Below are 23,749 nucleotides of genomic sequence, written 5' to 3' on the forward strand. Positions count from 1 at the left end.
TGACACATTAAATAAATAAATTTAAAAAAATAAAGCTCCCTGAGAAATCTGCTTAACAATGTCACAATTATTACTTTAACTTTTACAATCAAGTAGTTCATCATCTATTTAACGGCTAAAGATTAGAGCCATTAAATTTGCTCTGCTCCTTGATGATGTGTTATTGTCTAATAAACCATGAAAAAGGGGGAAGAATTTTTTGCACACACTAGCACTTGATAGCGCACTGTTGGGTCCTCCACGGCCAGAGGCCAAAGTTCTTAAACGCAATTACTGATGAAAATCGTTTTCCTTATCAGTAACTAAGAGACCAGTTTCACTGCTGAGTTGATAATAAATGTTCACAGTCATTTTAGTGTTTTGTTTGAAATGGTAATTTCTTTTCCCATTAACCAAGATTTGATGTTAAATATTGTGTTTTTCTTTCACTGTCTACAATGTAATTGTGACTTTGTGGGGATTTTCACTGCAATGTTATCGTGACTTGAAATAAATAAGGCTGTTCAATCTCTAAGAATAATAGTCATCCTATTGTATTCTTAGATTGAGTTACATTTAAGTTGTCCAATGCACGTAGAGTAAGGTGTTTATTATCTGCTGCTACTATAATATTCTTTATATATGAAAAACATGAATCTGTCCCTGTTCAGATCTGTTTTTAGACAACATGTTTCTATCCTGATTTTTTTCTGCTATTATTTGAAATTCTGAACAGTAAAGAGGCAGACAAGTATGGGTGAGAGGAAAGGGGTGAAACATGCTACAAAGATCCCAGATGTAATTGAAACTCAGGCGCTACAGTAGCCAAATAGTTGCATATAACCCTTTGGGTACCAAAGCAAAACACTCCATCTGTATATGACATACTATATCTGTCTTATGTTTGCAGTGCAGTGTCTAATACTAAGGGCAATGTTGCAGCTATTAACCATCCATAGCAGCTTTAGTAGCTTTAGTGTTTTGTATTTGATAAGAAAAGGCAACATTTTGTAGCACATTATTTTTAACAATTCATGAAGTTGCAAGTCAATAGTTGAAAGTTTCCTCCAGCAGTAATTGACACCACTGGGTAAAGGGAGATGGTGTTCTTCCACATTAGTGGCTAGATGTCATAACATATCATAAAGCAGCCTTCTAACCTTGTCAGAATTTATCATGACACCAATTAGATAAAAAAAAAAAAAAAAGACAGCCACGCAGCTCAGGATGTACATGCTCATCTGCAAAAGGGTAAGAGTCTTGTATGGAGAGGCACAATCTGTGTGGCTTAAAAAAAAAAACTCCAGGGAGGCATGAAGGGTGAACAGTCTGAGGAAGAGCAGAAAATAAATACACAACATGTCAAAGTAAAGTGACAGTGACAAGGGCACTATCTTATTTGTTCAGTACAACACAATTAACCTAACTCTATGACATTTTCTTGTACTACTAAAATAGACTTTGTCACGTAACAGCTCTCTTTTTCTGTCTCCCTCTCCCTCCTTCTCTTCTTTTTTTTTCCAGGTCTCCACATAATGGAGCGAGAATGAACAGAGAGCGGCTTAAAAAAAAGCATGAACTGGAGGTTTATTGAGGTCATCTGCTTCCTGTTTATATGGGACCATATAACAGTTCAGTCTTCCCGCCAGGACCCATTGGCCACTGAGCAACATGTCACCAAGCAATATGACTGGCTCATCTCAGACCGTGGACCTTTCCACCACTCACGGAGTTATCTGTCCTTTGTGGAAAGATTCCGCCAAGGATTTACGACCAGATATAAAATTTATAGGTGAGTTCACTTTCAGCCTGTGTACTGATGCCACACAGCGACTGTCTGTTTTAATGGTTTTTCTATTTTCAGATTTGAGTTGCAAAGAGCAGCACTGTGTACAATTTTTACTTATTAAGTGTGCATTTTTTATACACACTCTCAACACTGCAACCCTCTTTTTGTTATATTAATGAAGTGTCCTTCTGCAGTCCTTTCCTTATTTCGGGAAGGATGTGATTCCCCTGAAACTGACATGCAATCAAACAATAGTGTTTAATGATCTAATTCCCTAAACATGTGAACACTTGTTGTAGTCTACTGGTCAGTAATAGACCCTGTGCTTGTTAGAAAGAGAGCATTGGTAGGTGCAGTGTACTCAAGTGCTGCCTCACATCTCAGTATTAATATTTGTACAAATTTGCACAGATAATGAGGTACTTCCAAAAAGTACGGAGACATAAGAAAGATAGATTTTTTTTTTAAAAAGAGGACAAACACTGCAGCCGAGCCTGGGATCATCTCACCTCTATTCACTTGTGTGTGTCCAAATACCCAATCTTGCACCTCCCATAATGCAGTCTTATTGTGTTTTTCATTAAATCCTACCTATCTGGAATGCATATGTCCTTCAAACTACAATATACGCGCCCATACTTTCAGCTCTAAATGAGATAACCCTAGTGACACCACCAGGGATATTTTTTACCCTAATACATTATACAGTTGTTTTCACAGGCAACTGTTGCATTATGTTAGTGTTGTGTGCCCCTCTAAAACAGTGGAGGGCAAAAAAAAGCTAAAACATTTTGCAGCAGTAAACCACATTAACATGGAAATGTATTAGTTAGGGTTACCGTTATATTTAACCTTGTCGAATTGCTAAATAATATGGACACCATCATAAACCACATTAAAAGTGTGTAAATGATTCACCACCAACAGGCGGATACATAAAGTCGCATTAAGCTACAAGGGATAAAATATATTTAAAAGGTAATTTAATTCATTTGCCTCCTCCTTTTGAATTTCACACATATCAAAAATACATAATCAAAACTTCGTATACTATTAGTTCTTAGTTTTTCACGCTAGCCCCAGCTTTAAACTGTATTAGCACCACTACAAATACACTGATCACTGATTTACTTAACTTCCATCTTTTCCTCTACACTTGGGACCGTATAATACAGGCCGACGTTCAATAATTACAGCATTGATTATATTTTCCACCTCATACTTTTGATGCAGTCTTGATCAGGACTTCCTGGAAGAAGTTTTCCTGTATCTCTATGGCAGCTTCCTGGCTAAATAAAGCATGAATAAATAAAATAAGACATCTTAGCATCGCACATCTCCTCATAGTTCACATATAGAGGGGCAGGTACAGAAATGAGATGGCTCGAATCCCCCCCCCCCCCTCTCAGATTGAGGTGCTTCTGATTCCCTTGATTTCCCTTGCATCCCTCTGCAGTCTGCAAAGTCAGAACTATAGAAAGCCAGGGAAAAAGGAAGAGAGTCATTTGCCACATTCCTTTTGGCACTTCTTTCACGGAGTTTGTTCTCTCCCTCTCCTCCATCTCTCTTGGTAACTTGCCACAGCCCCCGGTCCCCACTGGCTTTCATGCCTTGATATTGTCACATGAACAGTAAACAATGCATTTGCATAATGCGTAACTTGACAGAGCGGGTTGTTGCACAGAGACATGAATCTCAGAGGCAAAACTTCTGAAGCTGCCTTCCACAGACACTGTACAGCCGTCGAGTGCTGTCTGTGATGCTGTGGAGATTTATTAAAATAGAGTGTGTGTGTTTGGATGTTGGGTGCTGCTGGGAGCGTCGCCGGGCCCAGGTGGCTCCTGTTGTTTCTCCCTCTTAACAAACCATTAGTGGCGTCAAGTTCACCCATCAGTGCTAGATATCCCCTTTTCCTCATGACAAGACAATTAAATCTAGCATCGAGAGTGTGAAAAAAAATCGGATGCATTTCTCATTAAAAAATAAATGACAACAATCAACAATCCACATTCGCATCTGTCAGACATCTGTACACCTGTCAGAGAGAGTGAAGATAAAGTAATTTCACTCATACGCCTTTGAGCACATCCTATATCCAGCACTGTGGCACACATGCATCTCTATATGTAAATATAGTGGACTGGATGAGAGATGCTTCTGAGCATGGAATACCTATTCAAGTAAGTAATCATATACATTATTTGAAGCGGGGGGTGTGAAACGTTCCCCCCACAGGTCCAAGTGTTTTCCAAAGATTCTGCTTCCAACATGGACCAGCAGTTAATTTCAACGATTAGTACATCTTCAACCAGAGAGGGTGAGGAAATAAGTGACATCAGCTGGTGTAGTGTTCGGTTGGAATGAAATCATACATACCCTCAGTCCTCCTCGGCACATGATTGCCCAGCTCGTGCTCTACTCTAACCAGCAATGAGGACTGAATCGCCTTGTAAATTTCCCCGGGGACTTTCTCTGCCTCGACGATTTAGCGGTGGAAAGTGGTTGAATCAGATTTGCAGAGAGACAAAGCATCCATTCCATTCGGGTTCTCTTATCAAGAGAGATTACCCTGGAGGCACACTGGGTGGACAATGCCAACCTGATCAGCAACAAACAAATCTGCCCCATCTTTAATAACATGGGCACTGCGCCTAATTTGAAGGATAAATACGGATTCTTAGGAGGTGCCAGCCTCTTGTCTAGTGCTCCAAAAAAGGTCAGCATTGCTTGAAGGGTAAAGACACACCACAAGGCACCAATTACCCTCTCCCTCTAGACTCATGTCTCTTAAAGAAATGATTGGAGTGCATTTTCTATTGAAGTAAGCAATCTTCACTTCCATGTCACCGCTGATTGCAATCTTGAAACTGAATTCCTTTTTCTTTTCTTTCCTGTTATTGTATGCATGAGTGTACATTTCCTGTATGGTATTCATCAGTCACAAGAAAGCCGCTTTCACTGCTGGCTGCGCACTGCTCTTGTATCAGAGCTACAGCTCAATAATGTGTATCAATGTGCGCTTCGGTTAGTGGTGAAATTCGATGGCCTGTTTTGGTCACACTAGCATCTCTCGTTCTGTCGCTTGTACTCTATTATGGGGGTTGAATGTGTTTCAGATGATGCGTGTTCTCTGTTTGGCCTTTGTTCGCAGAGCTCTATCTCAGGTTCTTGTGAGCCTGAGTGAAAATCCAATATAAATGCAAATCTGGTCGCCATTAATGCATTTTAAAGGCCTCAAATCAGAATTGCACTGTAATCAAAGAAGTGAGATGTGGTGGGTTGTTATTTAGAATAAAAAATATTTATGAAAATGCATAGCTCTGATTGATCACACTTTGAAAAGCCTTGCTGAAGTGAATGAATAGAGGGGGCGGCCACGGTTAGAGCTCCTCTTGTCTTTGGAGCAGGCTTCATCAAAACCTCAAAATCTGTACAAGGTACTGAACAAAGGCCTGTAATGACCTGTGGAGAAATACCACTAAATTAAATAAAAACCAATTTCTTGTAACAATAGGGGACACATTTTTGGACTAGGTTGATGCTTTCAGAGTACTGAATCCTCAAATTAAACAGTATGCTATACTAAATTACTGACTCATTAAAACCATTGGAGATTACTTGCGCATACAAGTTAAAAAAATCTCTGCTTAAAGACAAATAGATCACATTAGTTAAAGCAGAAGTAAGCGATCCGGTCGTTTTGGCTAACTTCCTGTCAGTGGATGGAGTTAGCAGTCCCCGCCCTCGTCCCTACGTCACCACATTCACGCGCATCCCTTGGCTGCACACACAGAGAGGACCGCCCCTTTATGCCGCTCTCTCTCCTCATTGGATAAAGGTTGTAGGATACAAGGAAAGTTTTCTCCTCGGCTTACAGCAGAGCAGAGTGACTGACAGACCCGTGTTTCAGACCAAACACTCTATAGAAGTGATTGCTGTCGGAAGATATCACTATTTAAGACTTATATTAACACAAACATTCCGCTTACTTCTGCTTTAACGCTTCTTCTGAGTCTTCACCTATGAGTCTAAAAGGCTTATATGACTTATATGACTACGGATACATCCTCCAATTCCCCATCTCATAATAAATATTGTTTCTGAAGCTAATGGCTAGCTAGGTAAGAAGTTGAAGCTGTGATGCGAAAAACTAGCATAGGCAGCCAATTTATTTTCTTCAAGTTGGCCTTCACTGTGAAGACTTATAAGATAGATCTTTTACAAACTTCAATATCGTAAAAAATGTATTTCCATTTAATCTATTAACATGTCATAGTTTTATAATTCTTTATACTGCAGAAGTCTAATATTGATATTGTCCATCTATAGCCCATACCTACCGCCAACATGTTTGATGGCAGGCATAATAATCCTATTTTTTATACAAGCACATTATGCACATCTCAAACTGAACGTTTCCGTCATGAGTTAATTATTCATAACTATAATCAGTCCACAGACAACCACTTGATCAGCATTAAACCTTGGATGAATAATCTGCAGCTCTAATTTACATGTGCAAACAACTTCTTTTTATTCAGAATCTAATTAAAACCGTTCATCAGATAGTCCTGCATGCAGCTAACTTCTGCTTTTCTTTCAAATCTTTCTTTTTTTTTTTTTTTTAATTCTCATCTTTATTTCAATTTCTTATGAGCATAGCATTATATATTGCAGTAATGCCATATACATAACACCACATACAACTTGATAAAGACACATTGGCTTCCCTCATGTGCTCAGTGTGGACGTGTCTGTCAGTGCTGATCTAGGCCCCATTTGTTTTAAACAGTAACAAGGTGTAACATTTGTCCGACTCAGGTCTTGAATTAGTTTGGATGAGCCATCTGTAATTGGATAGAGCGAGGGGAGGCGGATTTGATGTAGTCGGCAGATTTGCTGAGAGAGGCTGCAGCAATGTTTAATTCAGCAGGCTGTAGCCAAAGGAAGAGAGGGAGAGCGGCAGTCAGGAAGTCAGGAGGGATGAAACAGACTGAAGAAAGAGGACAGAGACAACGAGGGGGTCTGAGATGCCATTAGGCGGTGAGACAGGAAGGTGCTAAAAGTGTGTGATGAAGAAAACATACAGAAGTGCTATTGACATAGAAGGGAGGTGCAGGGAGTTCAACATCAAAACAAAGGATAGGGAAGCAGACAGGTACACTGGCAGTGAGGTCATAGTCAAGGTGAGAAGGAGACGCCTCACTGAGGCATTGGAGTGGCTCAGATGAGTCACGAATACCACATACTCAAATGCACCTCTCTCTCACAAACAAAAAACAACAGACCATATCTATTATTAAAGCCTTCACTGCATTGAATCATAGCTGCACTTAGAAAATCATGTGTTCATATCTGCTTATTCAGGACTTAGACAACTAGAAAACTCCATATAAAATTTTTTTCATTCCTCCTATACCAAAGCTGTGTTGGATACACAGCGTAAGTATGGTTATTACATATTCCTTTATATATTTTTTCAGATGTGTGAGGATAACAGAGACTTCCTCTTAAAGTTGAACATTGTACAGTACATAGTGGAGCCAGGATAAATGTGGAATAACAACAGGGGCAGTTGCTGCGGTGCAACGAGATTAATGACAAAACCACTCACAAGAGGAGAAAGTGGCTCTGTATGATTTCATCTTCCACCAATCAACAATATAAACTCTCTTTGTTGCTATAACTTTTGACAATGACATGATCTCACACAAACTTTAATCTGTGATATGGCACCAGGTGGTATTACTGTATACTGTCACTGAGTAGAACTCAATAAAAAGGGCAACCTGATGGCTCAGGGGTTCAAGATGCTGACCATGTAATGACAAGATCTCTTATTTAAATTCACCTTGGGGGAACTTTGTTGCAAGTCATCGCATCTAATTTTCTGTCAGCAAAAATGTCCACTGAAATATTGAAAAAGATTAGAGTGATGAGATTGACATTGTTTTCCTCAACATGACACCAAAGTTCAGACTTGAAAATAAAAGGGTTAAGGTTATTAAGAGTGTAAATAATTTAAACACAGATTAGACCATGCAGAGTTTTTCTACTTTGCAGCACGGCAATGTTGTTATGAGGTGATTGAGAAAATCAGGCAACTCATAAACATGCTGTCACTGAAATAGGATCTTGGCTGTTACTGTAGTTCGCACCTTCTGGCAGCAGATGTGAATTCCCATTTGCTGACTGAAGCAATAATCACTTCCAACACTTGGATTTCATACAGTTGCTTTAGCCAATCAGGAAATCTGAAGTTCCATCACAGACTTAAATCTCTTGAGTTGACATCATCACTATTGTGCAAAAAAACAAAAAACAAAAAAAAACAATTATTCACTCTTCGATAATATGGTAGTTTTGTTAAATAGTGTTGGCTGTGTGACACAAAAAATATCATGGACATCACCAATGTAGACACAACAGCTTTTGTGCAGGATTGGAAAATTACTCCATATTGAAATGAAATTTACTCTCTTTACTCAATTTTTTTTTTGGTTAACACATACAGAGGCAGGCACAGACACACACAATAACCACAATGTTATCCTGGGGCTACACTGCAATTACAATCACTGGAGCAGTGTTGATTCTGGGTGTTGATCTGCATTTCTCAGCTGTATAAGTTTGGGAGAATCAACGGGGGCTGATCTGGGGAGGGACTCTATGCCACTTCCCTTCTCAAACCTAGTGGTAAAAAGCCCCCGCTGTGGGATGACTTAATTACTGGCAAGAAAGGGATGATAATTAGAGGAGAAACAGGAGGCTAGGAGAAACTGTCAGGGTTAAGTACTGACTAATTCACTGCGTGGGATGCCTGTGCCACTCTCCCTCGAGACTGGCAGTGCAACGTCACCACAAGAGCAACAAGAAGAGAAGATGCTGAAGCAGCCATGTCCTGTATTACTACAAAAATATTTACTAAATATTCCATTAAAGGGAGTCATTGTGTGAAAGGTACATGATTGTGACTGCACTGAACCACTGTTGACTTTTAATCCACAAAAGCAAAGCTCAAGGACTCATCCCATGGTCTTTGCCAATTATACTACTTTTCATTTCACAGTTTATGTCTTAAAGATGTTGTCAGCCCACACAGTTCTTTTCATTTCAGCAGATTAGGCCACGTTTTAGGTCAAGGTTTACCGCAGCTGAGGTCTGAGGTCCCCGAACTCCATCTATTCAACAGAATCAAAGCTGTCAGTTGTGTTTGCCAGAACAGCTACAACACAACTAACATCCAGGGGGTCAGGGAGATGTCAGCAAAGCTACATTTAAAAGTCCTGGGAAATGGTCCAATCAGGCGAACTAACAGAAAGGACTTCAATGGCTCCATCAAGTCTTTAAAATGTGTTTCTTTAAGAAATGTGTTTATGTGGGCAACAAAAACCCAATCAAATTAATAAGAATTATTATTGTCATCAAAACCATTATCAACACCATCATACTTTTGTCATTTAGAATATTTTTGTTTATATTTTTCAAGGCACATGCATACTGTAGACATACAGTACATGCACAGACAGTCAGACACACCGCACGCAAACACAAATAATTAAATGGTCAGATTAGGCACATAATAATACAAGACACAAACAATTCCCAGCGCGGTCTTCACAGTTCTATAAATACATAAGATGAGAATATGTTCCTGCCCCAGACTGGGTGCACAGCGTCTCTTCTAAACACCTCAGTGGAGGTGTCGTCATCCCTCTCCCACTCCCCTGTCTTGCAGTCCTGCAGTCCATGCACGCCTTTGGTGTTTTTTGTCTGTGACCTACACAAACAAAAAAATAACTTTTTTTTGTTTTTTGTTTTCCCTGGCCTCCTGTAGAACATCTGAGTCAGTTCACTTCCAGCAAAAACACTGAAATTGTTGGACATGTTGTCTTAACTGTGTTAAAAATGTAGTGTAGACAGGTTCTCTGATGTGGAAATTCAGAAAGGTTACGTGTCCAAAATTAATTTGAACAAGGCTTTTTTGTGCTCTCCCACTCAATATTTTGCCTGTTTGTTTTGTGTGTGATCCTGTGAACACACAAGGATTTGATGTACATATTTATTTGCTAGAAATCATTGTTTAGAACTTAATTTCCCCATTGATATTTATGACGTTAAACTTTACCGTACGTAATACTTAATAATAATTCAGTGTTTTACTTTTATTCATTTATGCTCAGGTGTAGCTTGTACATACTTAAAACCATAGATTAATAATAGAGCGATCTTCCCTTATCTAATATTCAAACGATATCATATCAACACATGGTTGATATTTGGTGAAACCCACCTTGACAATTGACCTCTATTTCTATTTCTCTATATTCTCATGAAAACATAGAGATACTAGATAAGATAAGACCTCATGTTTTTGTCAGCAGGCATTAGAAGGTAAATTTATTGTGGCTGGTATTCAACCTTATGAGCTGACTTAAGTAAAGTAAAAAAGCTGACACTGTACAATGGCTATCACACCTACATAAAGTAACCATTTTCAATACGTTCTCCCATCTCTCATGGTACCAACAAGTAGAATTTCGGAGCTTGTCCACCCAAAATAACTTGAATAACATGCTTACACTGTTATGGGTTTACAGTGGAGCCTTAAATCAATACAGCAGCAGCAGCCCTTCTGTAAATCCCATCTTTGTCAACCTTATAATGAACAGTGTGCTGGCAAATGTTGATTCAATTCTATGGTAATTTTTGAGGCTGTAATCGGAACATTACACTGAAAGGTGTTTGTAATGTTCTAATGTCTGTCCCCATTTATAATTCATGGAGGGCAGAGAATTAGAAACGCCTTCAAGTCCCCTCTGTCTTTCTTTTGACTCTCTGTGTAGTGGATAACGGAGCGTTAGAATGAAGAAATAAACGTGTCATTTAAGGATCGTCCGGTCAAACTGACCCAATGGAAATCAGTTTAAAGACCTGCATTTATAGGGAAGCTGATGCATGAGCGCTCAGTGAAAACGGGTTGTTTTGTGGGTTCTTGGCAGATAACAAGAACATGCCATGGTAATTGGCTGAAAAAAAAAGATTTATTACATCCCTTTTTCTTTCAGGGGAAAGTGCATTGTGTGTATAAAGGGAGTTTCAGAAAGAGGGCACAGAGTTAGCCGGCCTGATATCCTCTGGAAGGTTGTTCTGATCTCTCGAGGCTCACGCAGCAATGGCCTGATAAGTGGGTTTAACAAGTAATGACATGTTTCTCATTTTCAGACTTGGAGCAGCGAAGCAGAAATGATATTATAGATTATTACTGACTTGTGCATGCTTGCGTCCTTTACAGCACTTCTGACATGATATCTAGCAGCTAAAGATCTCAAAACACAGAGAGACTCTGGAAATGCTCTTACCCACTGAAGTCCAGAAGTGTCTGTGGGGGGCTGTAAAAGGTTTTCATAACGTCGAAGTGTAATCTATGTATATACAACAGATCAAATTCTCCACACAAAATCCATATAGCTTGAGCTTTTGACTCTCATTATGATATTTTTTTTTTTTAATGAGGGGGCGGGGGGGTTGTTTTTCCGATCACAGAAAAATAAAGGTTGCACACTGCAAACAATTGTGCAACCAAAATACTACCCCTTAAATAGTTTTCTTTCTTTTTTTTTTGACATTTTCCATCTCAAAATGGAAGTAGTCATCATTAGTGAGTTGCTTTTTAATACAGCTTGTAAGAAGTAACAGTATGTGAGGAAACCGTCAATGTCCAAGGTGCTGAAATCTAGCTTTGGATTTGCCTTAAGTGCTATTCACAGTTTATACTGCAATGCTCAACAAGTTGACAAAACACATTATTCCTTTTATCTATCTGACTGCCAAGTAATATTTAGCAAACAGATGTTATTAATATCATTGCTAGAAACCATTTGGTAAATCATAAGACGCTTTGTTTCCAGTGGATATAAAGATAAAAGGTGATTACTGTATTAGATTGAAAGGTCTGGTTTTTATTTTAGTCATTACACGTCACAGCCAATACAGTATATAGAAATAATCAACATAATGCTGTTTTATTTGGGGTATGACTGACAGTTATTACAGGGCAAATTGAGTTCGGCAGCAAAAGGCTTATATACAATAAGCTGCATCTCAGGCACTGACAATAGCGCTGCTTTCTTTTTACTGCATGAATGCTTTGACCTTGGTGGTTTTTCCTTATATGTAGAAAGGGAGTGCATTGTTTGTGATTTCATTACATTACACAAAAGGTGATGAAGTGTTTCATCAGCTGTAAACAATATACCGAATACAGGAAGGCTTTACATTCGATACAGAGGCATACTATTAGAATAGATGGAATAATCTTTTGAATTGGTTCTTGTGGATGTAATGTAAACAATATTATCGAGGCAATTGCTCATCCATATGTTCTCCTTCCTTTGAAAGCGAAGACTTTCAAGATATTTTGAGATTGCATCTAATTCTGGGGTGCACTTGAACGCAATACAGAACCTCTCATCCCTTTATTTGTTGTGGAGGCTCATAATAATTTCCATTCAGTCCTTGCCCACACAGTCAGAGTAGTTCATCAGCACAACTTCTCACATTACACAGTTAATTAGATTCAAACACATGCTCATGTCACTCACCCATGCATTCGCTTCCGGCACCATGTCCCATCAAATTCTTGAGATTAAAGTAAATTAAGAGATTGTTTTTGATTAGATCCATTTTCATTTCATTGCCTCATCACAATTACAGAGTGCACTAACAAAGCTATTATGCCAGCAATCATATTCCATTTATGCAATCACGTTCCATTTGCTGATATGCCCCAATTAATGGTTAATAACCAAGATGCTTACAAGTGAATGTGAAGTTAGGATCTTTTTAGGTATCACACATAAAGTTCTTGGATATTTAAGGGTGGTTGACTGTGTGTGCTTTGATACCAGTACCACTGAGCACTACTTTATTGCATTAACTATGTCATCATGGCAGTAAGCAAATTAGATTTATGCTGTTTATTTCCCCTTTAGCTGCACTTGAGTCTGTTGAGGATTTCTTATGGGGTCAGTTCATTTTCTGAAGATGCAAAATTAAATAAAATGATGACCCGGCCCTGAGGACTTTCAGTAAAGCTATACACCAACTACACTGCAGCTGATGGGGAAAAAAAAAGTCATTCACAAAATCACTTAATTCTCTTCGCCTCTCTCTGAACATACTTTACATCTATTTTTCCTAAATGCATTAAACATTTTCAAAAGAAGACTGCAACATTGGGCTCATCCCAAAAAAGTTTGAAGGATAAATCTAAAATCTCACACTAAGATTAAAGGCGGTGTGTCTTTTTGTGCATCGGCGTAACTGTGACATAATCCTCTCTGCACAATTCCTTCTCTGCTCTGATAACACCATGGTCCTTCATTTTACACAGATGGACTCTGCAGGCGTCAGGAATGACGTCACAGGAAGATGTTGTTAAAGAGAAGAGGGGAGGGCAGTTTTGTTGCTACACACCAGGACAGTTTGGACATTAGCACTGTGCCAAAGTCAAAAGAACCCATAACCTTTCTTATAGCCTGTAGTCACTCTAATTCCTCTAATAGCTCCTCTATTTACCTCTAACAGATAGTCCTTTATAACTGTACCTATATAATGGACTCATTATGTATGAAATCATTTGTCAAAAATACATACAAGGACAATGGATGTTTACATACTTGATGGAAAAATATGCAGCTATCTCTGTCACAGTGTGTATGGTATACCATCATTAACTTGACAGACATGTGGGGGCATTGACAGTGAGTGTAACGCAATTTACTGTTAACACACATCTAATTTTATCCAAAGCCATTAGCTTGGATATGTTTACATGGCCCCTGTTCTGTGCTGATGGTATCTACTCTTTTTTTTTTAGCAGCACTATAACAGAATTTCAAAATAGCCCTTATGATTTCCTGCACTATTTACACTGCCCTGTTCAGAATTGAAGTGAAAATAAATAAAACAAGCACAAGCAAACAGCTTGGGCCAACCAAAATAACATCCCACCTCTTTCTGCCTAGCCCTTCACTGCGCACTGGAGCATAGGATTAAGATTCATTCTGTAATATTTTGAATGGTTCTCGGTGGCTGAAATTCTTACAGGATTTCAATTGTATCTCTGTCTGTTTGATTTATTACTGTGCTTTGCCTCCTTATTACCATGAAAGGCCTGGATTTTTTTTACCCTTTCATTCTGTCAAGCTGCTGCATAATACTACTACAGCAGCACAGGAAACAGGGGTTCTTAGGACTCAGATTATGGGGGCCTTTCCCAAAGAAATAATGCCATTACTGCACTATGTAATGCACTATAAAAGATGAGAGTAATCCAGTTGCTTGGCCGCACTGAGATAGTTACATCTACTCTTGTTCATTTTGAGTAGTCTAACCTCTAGTGAAGTTTTTCAGAAAGAAACTTTTCAATCACCAGCTAGGATCTGTGAGCTAACAACCATATTGAAGCAGACAATGCTAGATTAGTCCCAGACCCCTGAGTCACCACCCACGACTTTGACTTGATTAACAATGTATACAGTTATAGTATTGTGCCCACGCTAACAGCTGTTTCCACCAGCTGGACGGACAATTAACCAATTAGGGTGTTGTGATTAAGACTGGAGATGTGATTGAGACCTTTAATGTCATTGTCCTAGGATAGTTAGCCAGCTACCAAGATGAATCCAGGAAAACTGTGACATGAAAATTGATATTAAAGGGACAACGAGGAGTTTCTATTTGGTTATAAAAAAGTCTCACGTTAATGTGGATGAATCTCCGCTACCCACACTTGTTAATAGGCCCATTTTCGATAAATATATCGTTTTGTCTCTATCGTTATTTTGTTATTATTAGTGGTGGCGGAGATGCTGGTTGAGCCAACCAGCGTTTTTTACTTTCGGTTTCGCAACGAATCATGAGAATAACGCAGCTGAATCGCCGTTTATGGTCGGAACTACGACGGTATGTGAACCTCTTTGAACCTCTGACTTTAATTCTTGATGAATGAAAACATGAGTCCGTCTTGCGCCGGTCAAAAGAATTTTACGGTGCGCGCGGAGGCTCATAAATGTAGTGTGAAAACGCTTCGCTTTTCCAAAACTCCTCGTTGTCCCTTTAAAAAAATGGCAACAAGTGAGAGGTAGAGGTAGTTAGATTACTTTTAATGATTCAGGCTAACCATCTGAAAAAAAAATCACTTCACAAAGCAGATGTAGCAAGCAAGGTTGCATACAGTATCTTGCTTTTCACAGGCTATTTAGCACATTATGCTAAATCTATCTTCTGTATATTGTCATTCACATATTAACTCTCACAGCAAGGTAGGGCATACACCAAGTGACTAGACTGAACAACAGTTGATTGAATCATGTGCGGGCGGCTCTGCCAGGGGTTATGTCTCACTTCATGGGCTACACCCTTCAAAGTCTGTGTTGATTTAATTAGACCTAATGCCTAAAAGCTTAACCTTTCCAAAGATGCTAATCCAGTTGAAAAATGACACGTTTTGCCCAGATTTACACACAGTGTACCCTTTACAGTCCTTAGTAGGTGAGGATCAATAGCATGCCATTTGGTAATGCTGCAGTCTTTCCTCGTAAAGTCGAGGACAGCCCGAATGAAGTTTTATTTAGCAGGTGTTTGCCCTCTGGTGCCCATCGGTCACTGGTAAATCACATGAGCCGGACAAATGAAAAAGCTCTCGTACGATGTAAATCATGGAAACCTCTTGTTGGTAGCCTTGACAACTTGTTCTTCTTAAGGATGCAGCCTCTGAAAATGCGACACATATGGACATCCATAAACCCTGCTGTGCCACATGGTGGTCTAGATGTAATACCATTTTTCTTACATCCCCGAAAAAAGATAACACATCCAAGTAGATGCGATCACGCGGCGCTGTTTCTGTGTGGGAAGACCATGTACACAATGAAAGGGAATAAGTCAATACTGTGTGGGAAGACAAAATAGCTCCACAAAGTCATTCATGGGGGAATTACCATTATTGGATCAAAGTCTCCCCCAGTCCTAGCAGCTTGCCAGCGTTTTTCTGTTGAGACCCTCGTGGCTATCAGTCAGCTGAGCATGGCTCTGTTAAGAACAGTGTGGCAAAGATTCAATCAATGATGTCTCAGGGATGTGTAATGGGCTTTTGTAAATAATGTAGGATGCTATAATGCAAAATCCCCATGTGTAGGATAATTTCCTAATTAATTATTATAGCCATAGACAAATGAAATGGCAAAGATAATCCTTGTCAACTCCCAGTCATTTGGCTCACACTGCTACACAAAATGCTTAGTGTTTCTAAAATAAAAATAAGTTGCATGAAATAGGTCCAATGCTTGTGTTGGTTTATTTTCAAATTTGCTCAGAAACAAGAATTATACCCACCCCTCCTTGAGCCAGATTCACCAACTTACTCATCTATTTTTCACACACTAAAACAACAAGAAGCTAAATATGTGAAAGGGTAGAATGAGCACAGGAGGTGATAAGATGGATAGGCTTAACTCTCTGTGATTTGAATTTGCAAATAAATATCAATAGTGATAACAGATCCGCCCCTGTCATGATCTGGCTCTCACTCAGACTGGATAGAGAGCTCATGGCTTTTTCCTTTCTTTTTTAATTCATGGTTGTTTTGATGGATCATTATGTCTATGCTAATCAGCAGTAACGCATTAGCATAGGCAATGCTTGTGGGCCATTATATTGTGTTATACAGAAACTGTGGAGTTGGTAAATGACCTTGCAGTAACTGTGCATGTGTCACAATCCACAATCTTCCCTCACAGACAGCATTTTTCTTTTTACATGCAAAACTGACTGTGCACGCACACAGACCTCAGCTCAGTTTGAGATGATTTAAAGTTTTAGAGCGAGGATTAGATAGACAGCAACTGATTCCCCTGCTCCCTTGGCTGCTGGAAATGGAGTATTTTGTTATGTGACAATGAATTTGACTAAAGTATATAGTTCAAAGTGATTTTGTTGCATTGTATCCTTTTCAACCAACAATTGAAGTATTAGTTAAGTCATCCCTAACAAACAAGCAGTGGAACAAATGACTAAAAATGACAGGTTCATCCCTCATCAAAGCATGAAAACCAGTGCTGTCTGTTCCTTCTCACATCAGGGGGAGTGAACACTTCTCCAAAACCACATCAGTGGCACCAAACGCAGTTTTGCATTTCACAGGCACCATGAAAAGTACCTGGAATCTTGCAGCAGAAAAACAATTTTCTCAGACAAATTTAAAAGACGATTCATTTATTTGGTTCAGTAGAAACTCCGTCAGAATTATATTAGAATATAATTACATCCTAAGTGCCAGTAAAATATATACTATAATATGTCATAGAGAGTGTCTTGTTATGCCAGACTACAGGAGTTTGGGGCTGATTGAAGCTTGATCGGACATTCAGCCTAGATTATCTGGTCATTTGGTAACTTTACAGATCAAGTATTAAATCCCCTCAATTGTCCGCAGACTCATTGGGGCAGACATGATTAATGTCAAACATGTTTCATATTCAAGAGTTAAAATTGTGCGTCGCCAAGTAGCTCTAAATATTCCACCCCTTTAGGCTAAAATTAGCTAACATGTATATTAAAATTCAATTTGTCTCTGAGGAACCTGTCTGACTTCGTCTCCTCAACCATTTTCACATCTAGTATGAGTATCACATCACATTACAACAGGTTGTTGCATCACAGTGTCCATGTACTTTTCATCTGGCTCATGTGAGGTGGTGTATTCCTCCATGATTTCTCCTCTGGAGCAGTAATCTTAATAATATCCTGTAGCATGTGATGGGCCCCTATTTTCAATTCCTGCAGTGTGACCATGTGTAGTGTGTTTGGTATTATAAAGACGAACATCTGTTAAGTTACTCCTTATGTGCGTATTGCAACCCGATTTCAAAACTGGTTGGGATATTAAAACTCATGTAGTCTGATCCTGGCTTTAGTGATTGCACTTCTGATTCCACTGACTCTCCTCTTAGCCTACAGTCTTAGGTTTCAGCTTCATGCAAAGCCACGTTTATACACCACGGTTACATGAGGCAACTATCCTGGGTGCAAGTGTGAGGTTTTTCCTCTCATTTAGTCCTTAAAAAAAAACTCTAATTCAAATGGGTATCATGGGAATATGGGCTGACTGACTCACCAGATGAAACATGTACTGTGTGGAAGGTGAGTGGGTGACTGTGGGTTTTCTCCATGGATGTGGAAGTACTTCAGTAGCAATGCAACAACAGGGTTTACCAAATAATGTAACTCTAAATTAAACATTCGGTGTGACCACAGCAGGATGAATATTGCATCCTTGAGTATAGTGAGACTTTCAGCATGATGAATAGTGTATCTTTATCTATAAATTAAAACTTTGGGGCTAAAAATAAAGAAATCCCCTGGTAGGGTATTTTGACTGTACACAGATTGTGTATCTTTGATGATTTTGTATCTTTAACTTGTAATTTTCACACCTACTGTAATCTATAATTAATCATAAATCATCAGATTGCTTAACTACAACAGGCTTGAATCATCACCTCTCTAACAGTCTGTGTATAAAACGATCTCAACAAGCTTCACACATGTGCAGAATATACAGTGAGGTTGTAAAGTTCATGAAATGACCGTAAGATGAGATTGACTACAGTACTGTATACTACAAACTGTACAAAAGGCCACCAGAGAATACTGTATATGTGAATACTGTAGTTGCATTTTACACCTGTGAAAGATCCAATTAAAATATTGTATATTTATGGCAGATGTAAATAAATAGCTTCATTAACACTTAACTGATTTATCCTCTGTAGTGCCGTGCTAAGCATATGAGGTGCCTGAAGAAGAAATCCAACTTCAGTGAGTCAAGTCAGATAGTGTAAGATTTATTTTGGCCTGTTTTTTGTTCTGTTTTTTTGTTTTTGTTCCCGTAGTATTTTTTATTTATTTTTTTTTTTACAGCAGGTGCGTCCTTTAAATCTTGCTTGTAAAATGCGAGTGAGTGTCACGCTGTTGCCCTTTATGACAGCATCTAGTCAGCTTCAAATAAAGTCAGGGTGTTTTGATAACACTAACATGTTTATAGCGGGATGTAACATTTTTATTTGGCTTGTTTCATCATAAATGGTTGTTTGCTTCAAGTGAAAAGAAACAGGAGCAGGGTTTTTTTTGTGTGTGTGTCTGATCTTGTTTATTTATTTATTTTTAAAGCACAGACTGTCAAAGGTCAGGCTGTGAGTGAACAACATACCCTTCTGAATGTGTGCTGTATTTGACTGTGAGGACTTTGATACAGTATGAGAGGAGGACAAGAGGTAAACAAGGAGCCAAGAATGACAAGTTTGCCCAAGAACATGTTGTCTCTGTATCCTGCCGAGCCACATTCCCGCTCACTTAATTAGAGATTTTCTTTCAACGAAACTGTGCCTCTCCTCGCTCTGTGCCGCCGCACTTCCACTTTGAATGTCTGTCATGCTCTCTCAAGGTTTTTTTTAATCTGGGCCCCAGCGTCAGGATCAACAAAGTGCCTGTGGTGACACACTTTATGATGGTCGTTTCCTGCCCTCGTCAGAGCTTTAGGGAATATTCACTGGATGTCGATACAGCCTAACTCTAATTGAGGCAGACAGCATGCTGCCTGGAAGGTGTCATGACTTGCCACCGTCACACTCACCATCCATTAAGGTTAAAGAGTATGATATTATTAAACCTGATAATCCAGATAATATGTTTATAGTAAATACTACCCAAGCAATCATACAGTAAATCAAATTCAAAATAAATTATTAAACTTATGTAGGACATTGTAATTTTAGTGATGTACAGTAGTAATGGAAGCTTTATGCACTTGGAAAATAACATACAATGCATTACAAAAGAGTTATCTGACATTTCGTTCTGGCAAAGGTGGATAGTTTACTGAGTGACTAGGTCACTAGTATTTCAATGTTTCCTCTAAACATCCATTAATACTGCTGCTGTTTGTGTCTAGTGGGTCATCAACAATTAATGAAACAAGCTGGTGATTTGGCTGTTTTTCTCTCTCTCTTTTTTTAAGCCTTGTTTTAGATTTAAAGTCCTGCTTGACTTGGTGACATCATTGGCTGCATGGGGTAACAACAAGTCCAGTTTAATACTAAAATCTCACAATTCTGGTGGGAGCAAATACATTATGTATTATACAAAACTACATATTTCATTTCAGCTACCACTGGAGTTTGTGTTTACAACCAGACAAACCTGTCCAAAACTGATTTCCTGCTGTGCATAGTGCCAATAGCTTCACATGTAACAGCAGGACAAAGTAATGGAGTTGATAATGTTAGTAAGCAGCTGGAGGTGTGCAACCCGTCGCCTGCAACCCCTCATCCAACAGCTCGCTGTGGCTCTTTGGTCTTGTCTTATTACTCTCTGCTATATTCCAAACGGATCTGCTGACAAAAATGTATATTTAAATAAATAAATAAAATGACAGCTCTCTCTTGTCTTAGCAGGTACACTGATAAATGTCGCTGTCAGCACTAACCTGAATGACAAATACATTGCATTTCCCTGAGACAGTTTCACAATAAACATAGTAGTTTCCCAGTGAACACTTGTAATGTGAATCTGGGATGCCCATTTGCATTTAGAGGGCGAACAGTAAAAGGTGAAGCTGGTATCAATGAGATACAATTACAATGAGTAACAGTTGATCACATACAGTGTATTAGGAAATCTGAATCCGAACTACTGTAGAGTAGAATTACCCAGTGTACTGTATATGCACTGGATGTGTCAGAAATGTTTCATTTCAGAAAAAGAATGAATTTTATGGCTTTATTGTTTACCAGAAAAAAAATTGAATCTCCTGGTCGAGGGTGCGATCGTCTGTTTGAAACTGCAAATATTTTGAGTTCAAAGCTTTTCGAGTACGATCATTACTGAAGTCAGAGTAGTTCATCATGTTTATTTCTTCTAGCAGAATGATGCAGTTGAATCGGCATAATTTACAGTCGATGCGTTGACGCAATTAATGAATCGTTACACCCCTTGTAGGCTACTGTATGCATCAATTAATCTAAAATAATAAAAGTGGGACACTGGCACAAATGTGTTAATACATTCCATTACATTTTTAATTTGTTTTTCATTCTGCCATCTCAGTTATACATTTTCATCCAGTCAATCCTCAGAAGATAGCTTTCAAATATGGGTGTTCTCAGACTGTACCATAGACACAAGACATGATATATATCAATATTTCATGCAGAAAAAGCCAGAGCAAATCAAAGCTTCTTTCTTTGGCTTTATTGCTCAGGTGTTGGGTTTGACAGACTTGCCTTGAATTTTCTCTGCTTGCCTTGATGTGCGCTCTTTGCAGACTTTAATATTTATCTTGCATTTTGCTGTGTAATGAGAGTATGTTATAGAGTGCTAGCTCCAGGTGGAGGGGAAAAGGTACATTTCATTACAATCAATGTGCCCAAAACATTAAATTTCCTCAGGCCTTTCCTTGATTAAGGTCTAAAATAGAAGCAGACTTGATAAGGCCACTGGTACATTTATTAGAGCAAATGATCTCCGGCAAAAACATTCTCATTCTGATCCATGTGAGAGGAGGGAGTTGGCCTTATGATTACAATAATGCATTTCCTAGCAACCGTTGTCCGTGTTTACTCAACTCCACTGTGCTGAGACAAACATTGGAAGGGAATCAGATAAAATGGTGGTCTCAATGAGGGCACTGAGGGATTAACCGACTTGAGCTGATTCTTCAAAGAAAAAAGAAAAAGAATCCTCCATCATCAGACAAACTCTTTGTTGGAAATGCCAAAATGTTGCTTGTTAGCGAACATGAATGTGTGGGATCAAGCAGTGCATTATCCTTGCATAAGGACCCACCACGCAGCCGTATAAGGCTCCGCCATTAAATGCTTCAGCAAAAATGTAAGGTTGTCAGTGTCATTTACAATAAGTGTGTATAAATTAAAGTATTTATTTATGGCTCTCCATGTATTTTCTCTAGGTCATAGACATTTCCACACAGGCAAATGTAATGTACCCACCCTCCCACACAAGTTACTTGAACGCCATAAAGCAATAATCACCTATGTTCCCATTTTCCTTCTATACAGCTGCAATGCCATTTATCTCCTCTTAACTTCCTTTGATAGGTCATTAAACCGGTCTTGGAGCTGTGGAGTAAAGCACTGAATCATGTCGCAGGTTCCATCTGCTGGCATGCCTAATCTGGGGCAGAAGGGTCCAAGTACATATGGCCGCCACATAAAGTTTTATATAATAATTGGCAGTGACGGAGCCATGAGGAGGATTCAATGAAAATGAATTGATATCTAAGAGAGCGGCAGACAGCAGCAGAGGAGGATACAGAGAGAGCCGGGGCAGAGAAGGAAAAGAGAGAAACTGGTACATCTGGTACAATCTGAAAGTCTCTCGCAGTTCCCTTGGCTTGAGTGTTTGCTCCAGATTTCAGAGCAGCAATACAAAGCTAAGTCATGGAACAGGAGTGGGGCTGAATCAGCATGTACTCGTATGAGATGTGAGCCCTGTCCCGCCAGATGAGAACTTGTGTCTCTGCAACGTTGAGGAATTGCAAAGCTGTCAAAAGGAAGCCTTCTGCAAATCTGCCGCTGAGGCGTTTATTAAATACCTGATTGAAAAAAAAAAAAACACCACTACACCGACTGTACTGTCAAATTATAACATTAATTCACTCCCTCCAGAGTTGACGTCTTCTTGCTTTCTCGTATTTCTAAATATGTAAACTCCCCTTTCTTTTTTAGGGAGCTATGAAGACGTTACCTTTGAAATGTGGGCTACATTATAAAGTCGTGTGATTACGTAACAGTCCACCGGCAGAAAGGAATGAAACTTTAAATGCTACTGTAGAGTGCTGAATAGAGCATTAAAAAGTGCTGGCGTCAAACTGTGCTCAGGCAGACTGACACATCGCTGACTACGTGTCAGAGAATTCAAACTAAGTAACCAATCAATTTGAGGGGACCCACCTATTCATGGCTGAATCATTAGCAGGAGCCCTTGAGGGTTGGGAAGAAAAAAAAATACTTGGAGGAAAGCTGTGGATGGAGCCATTATAAAGCAGTTCGCTGTGACTTTCATCCAAATTGCTTACTTTTTAGAACTGGGAAAGAAAAAAAAGAAAATCTATTCATAGGGCGATAATTGCACTATTGGATCTATCAGTGTCTTGTAGAAAACTTTATAATCAATGAGTGTGATATGTTCCTGAATCAACTCGCACAATGCCTTTTACTGCCTTTTTTTATTGCAATCGAGACAGTGTGCAGGAGTCTTTGCACATTTTGAAAGCTGCTTCGTAATAGCATTCTATAAAATAATGTAAAACAGTTACCAGTGGGAAGCCATACTGTATGTATACCGTATATGCAGAAATACGTCTCCCGTCACATTCTTCCCATACAGTGTTGAACTGTATAGGCTCATGTTGAGGTTGACCTGTTCAGTTCAAATAGCTCCTTTAAAACTGATCAGATAAAAAACGAATCAGTTTTAAAGGAGCTATTTGAAAGTTTTGCTGTTGCTACATAGACAATGTTAGCAAAAGCGTTTTATTTGCCAGTCATATTTAACATAGCAATTTAGTTCATTTACCTACCAAAAGTATGGAAAGTCGTTTCCCTAATGTCTTTTCTTTCAGTGACGTTAGCATGCTAACCAACTAGCGCCAGCCTGTTCCACCTTATCTTATCACTTTTCCAGTGACTCACTATAGCGTCCTCATTGCCCCTGCTGGCATGGAGGCATAGATACTGTATAATAGAGGAACTTTGCCAAGTGATGCAGGGAGTTCATCTTATTGCAATTATTGCCCTGAATCAGCTGTAATTATTGCCAGAACTTGGTGGTGCTTTGCAGGATATGTTGTTGATAAAGCAGCCTTTTTTTAGGATGACAACCAGAACTGGACAAACC

At 39.1% G+C, this 23,749-nt stretch overlaps 1 protein-coding gene across 1 annotated transcript in view; it reads left to right on the top strand.

The window, feature by feature from the left end:
• Positions 1-1,553: 1,553 nt before the first annotated feature.
• Positions 1,554-23,749, top strand: part of brinp1 (bone morphogenetic protein/retinoic acid inducible neural-specific 1) — a gene marked incomplete at both ends in the record, with an annotated part of 76,989 nt that continues 54,793 nt past the window's right edge. The window contains one exon of the mRNA XM_083983298.1: positions 1,554-1,771. Coding sequence (XP_083839424.1) covers positions 1,554-1,771 — 218 coding nt within the window. The remainder of the gene's footprint in view (positions 1,772-23,749) is intronic.

The sequence above is a fragment of the Trachurus trachurus genome (assembly GCF_905171665.1).
Source record: "Trachurus trachurus genome assembly, chromosome: 12".
NCBI lineage: Eukaryota > Metazoa > Chordata > Actinopteri > Carangiformes > Carangidae > Trachurus > Trachurus trachurus.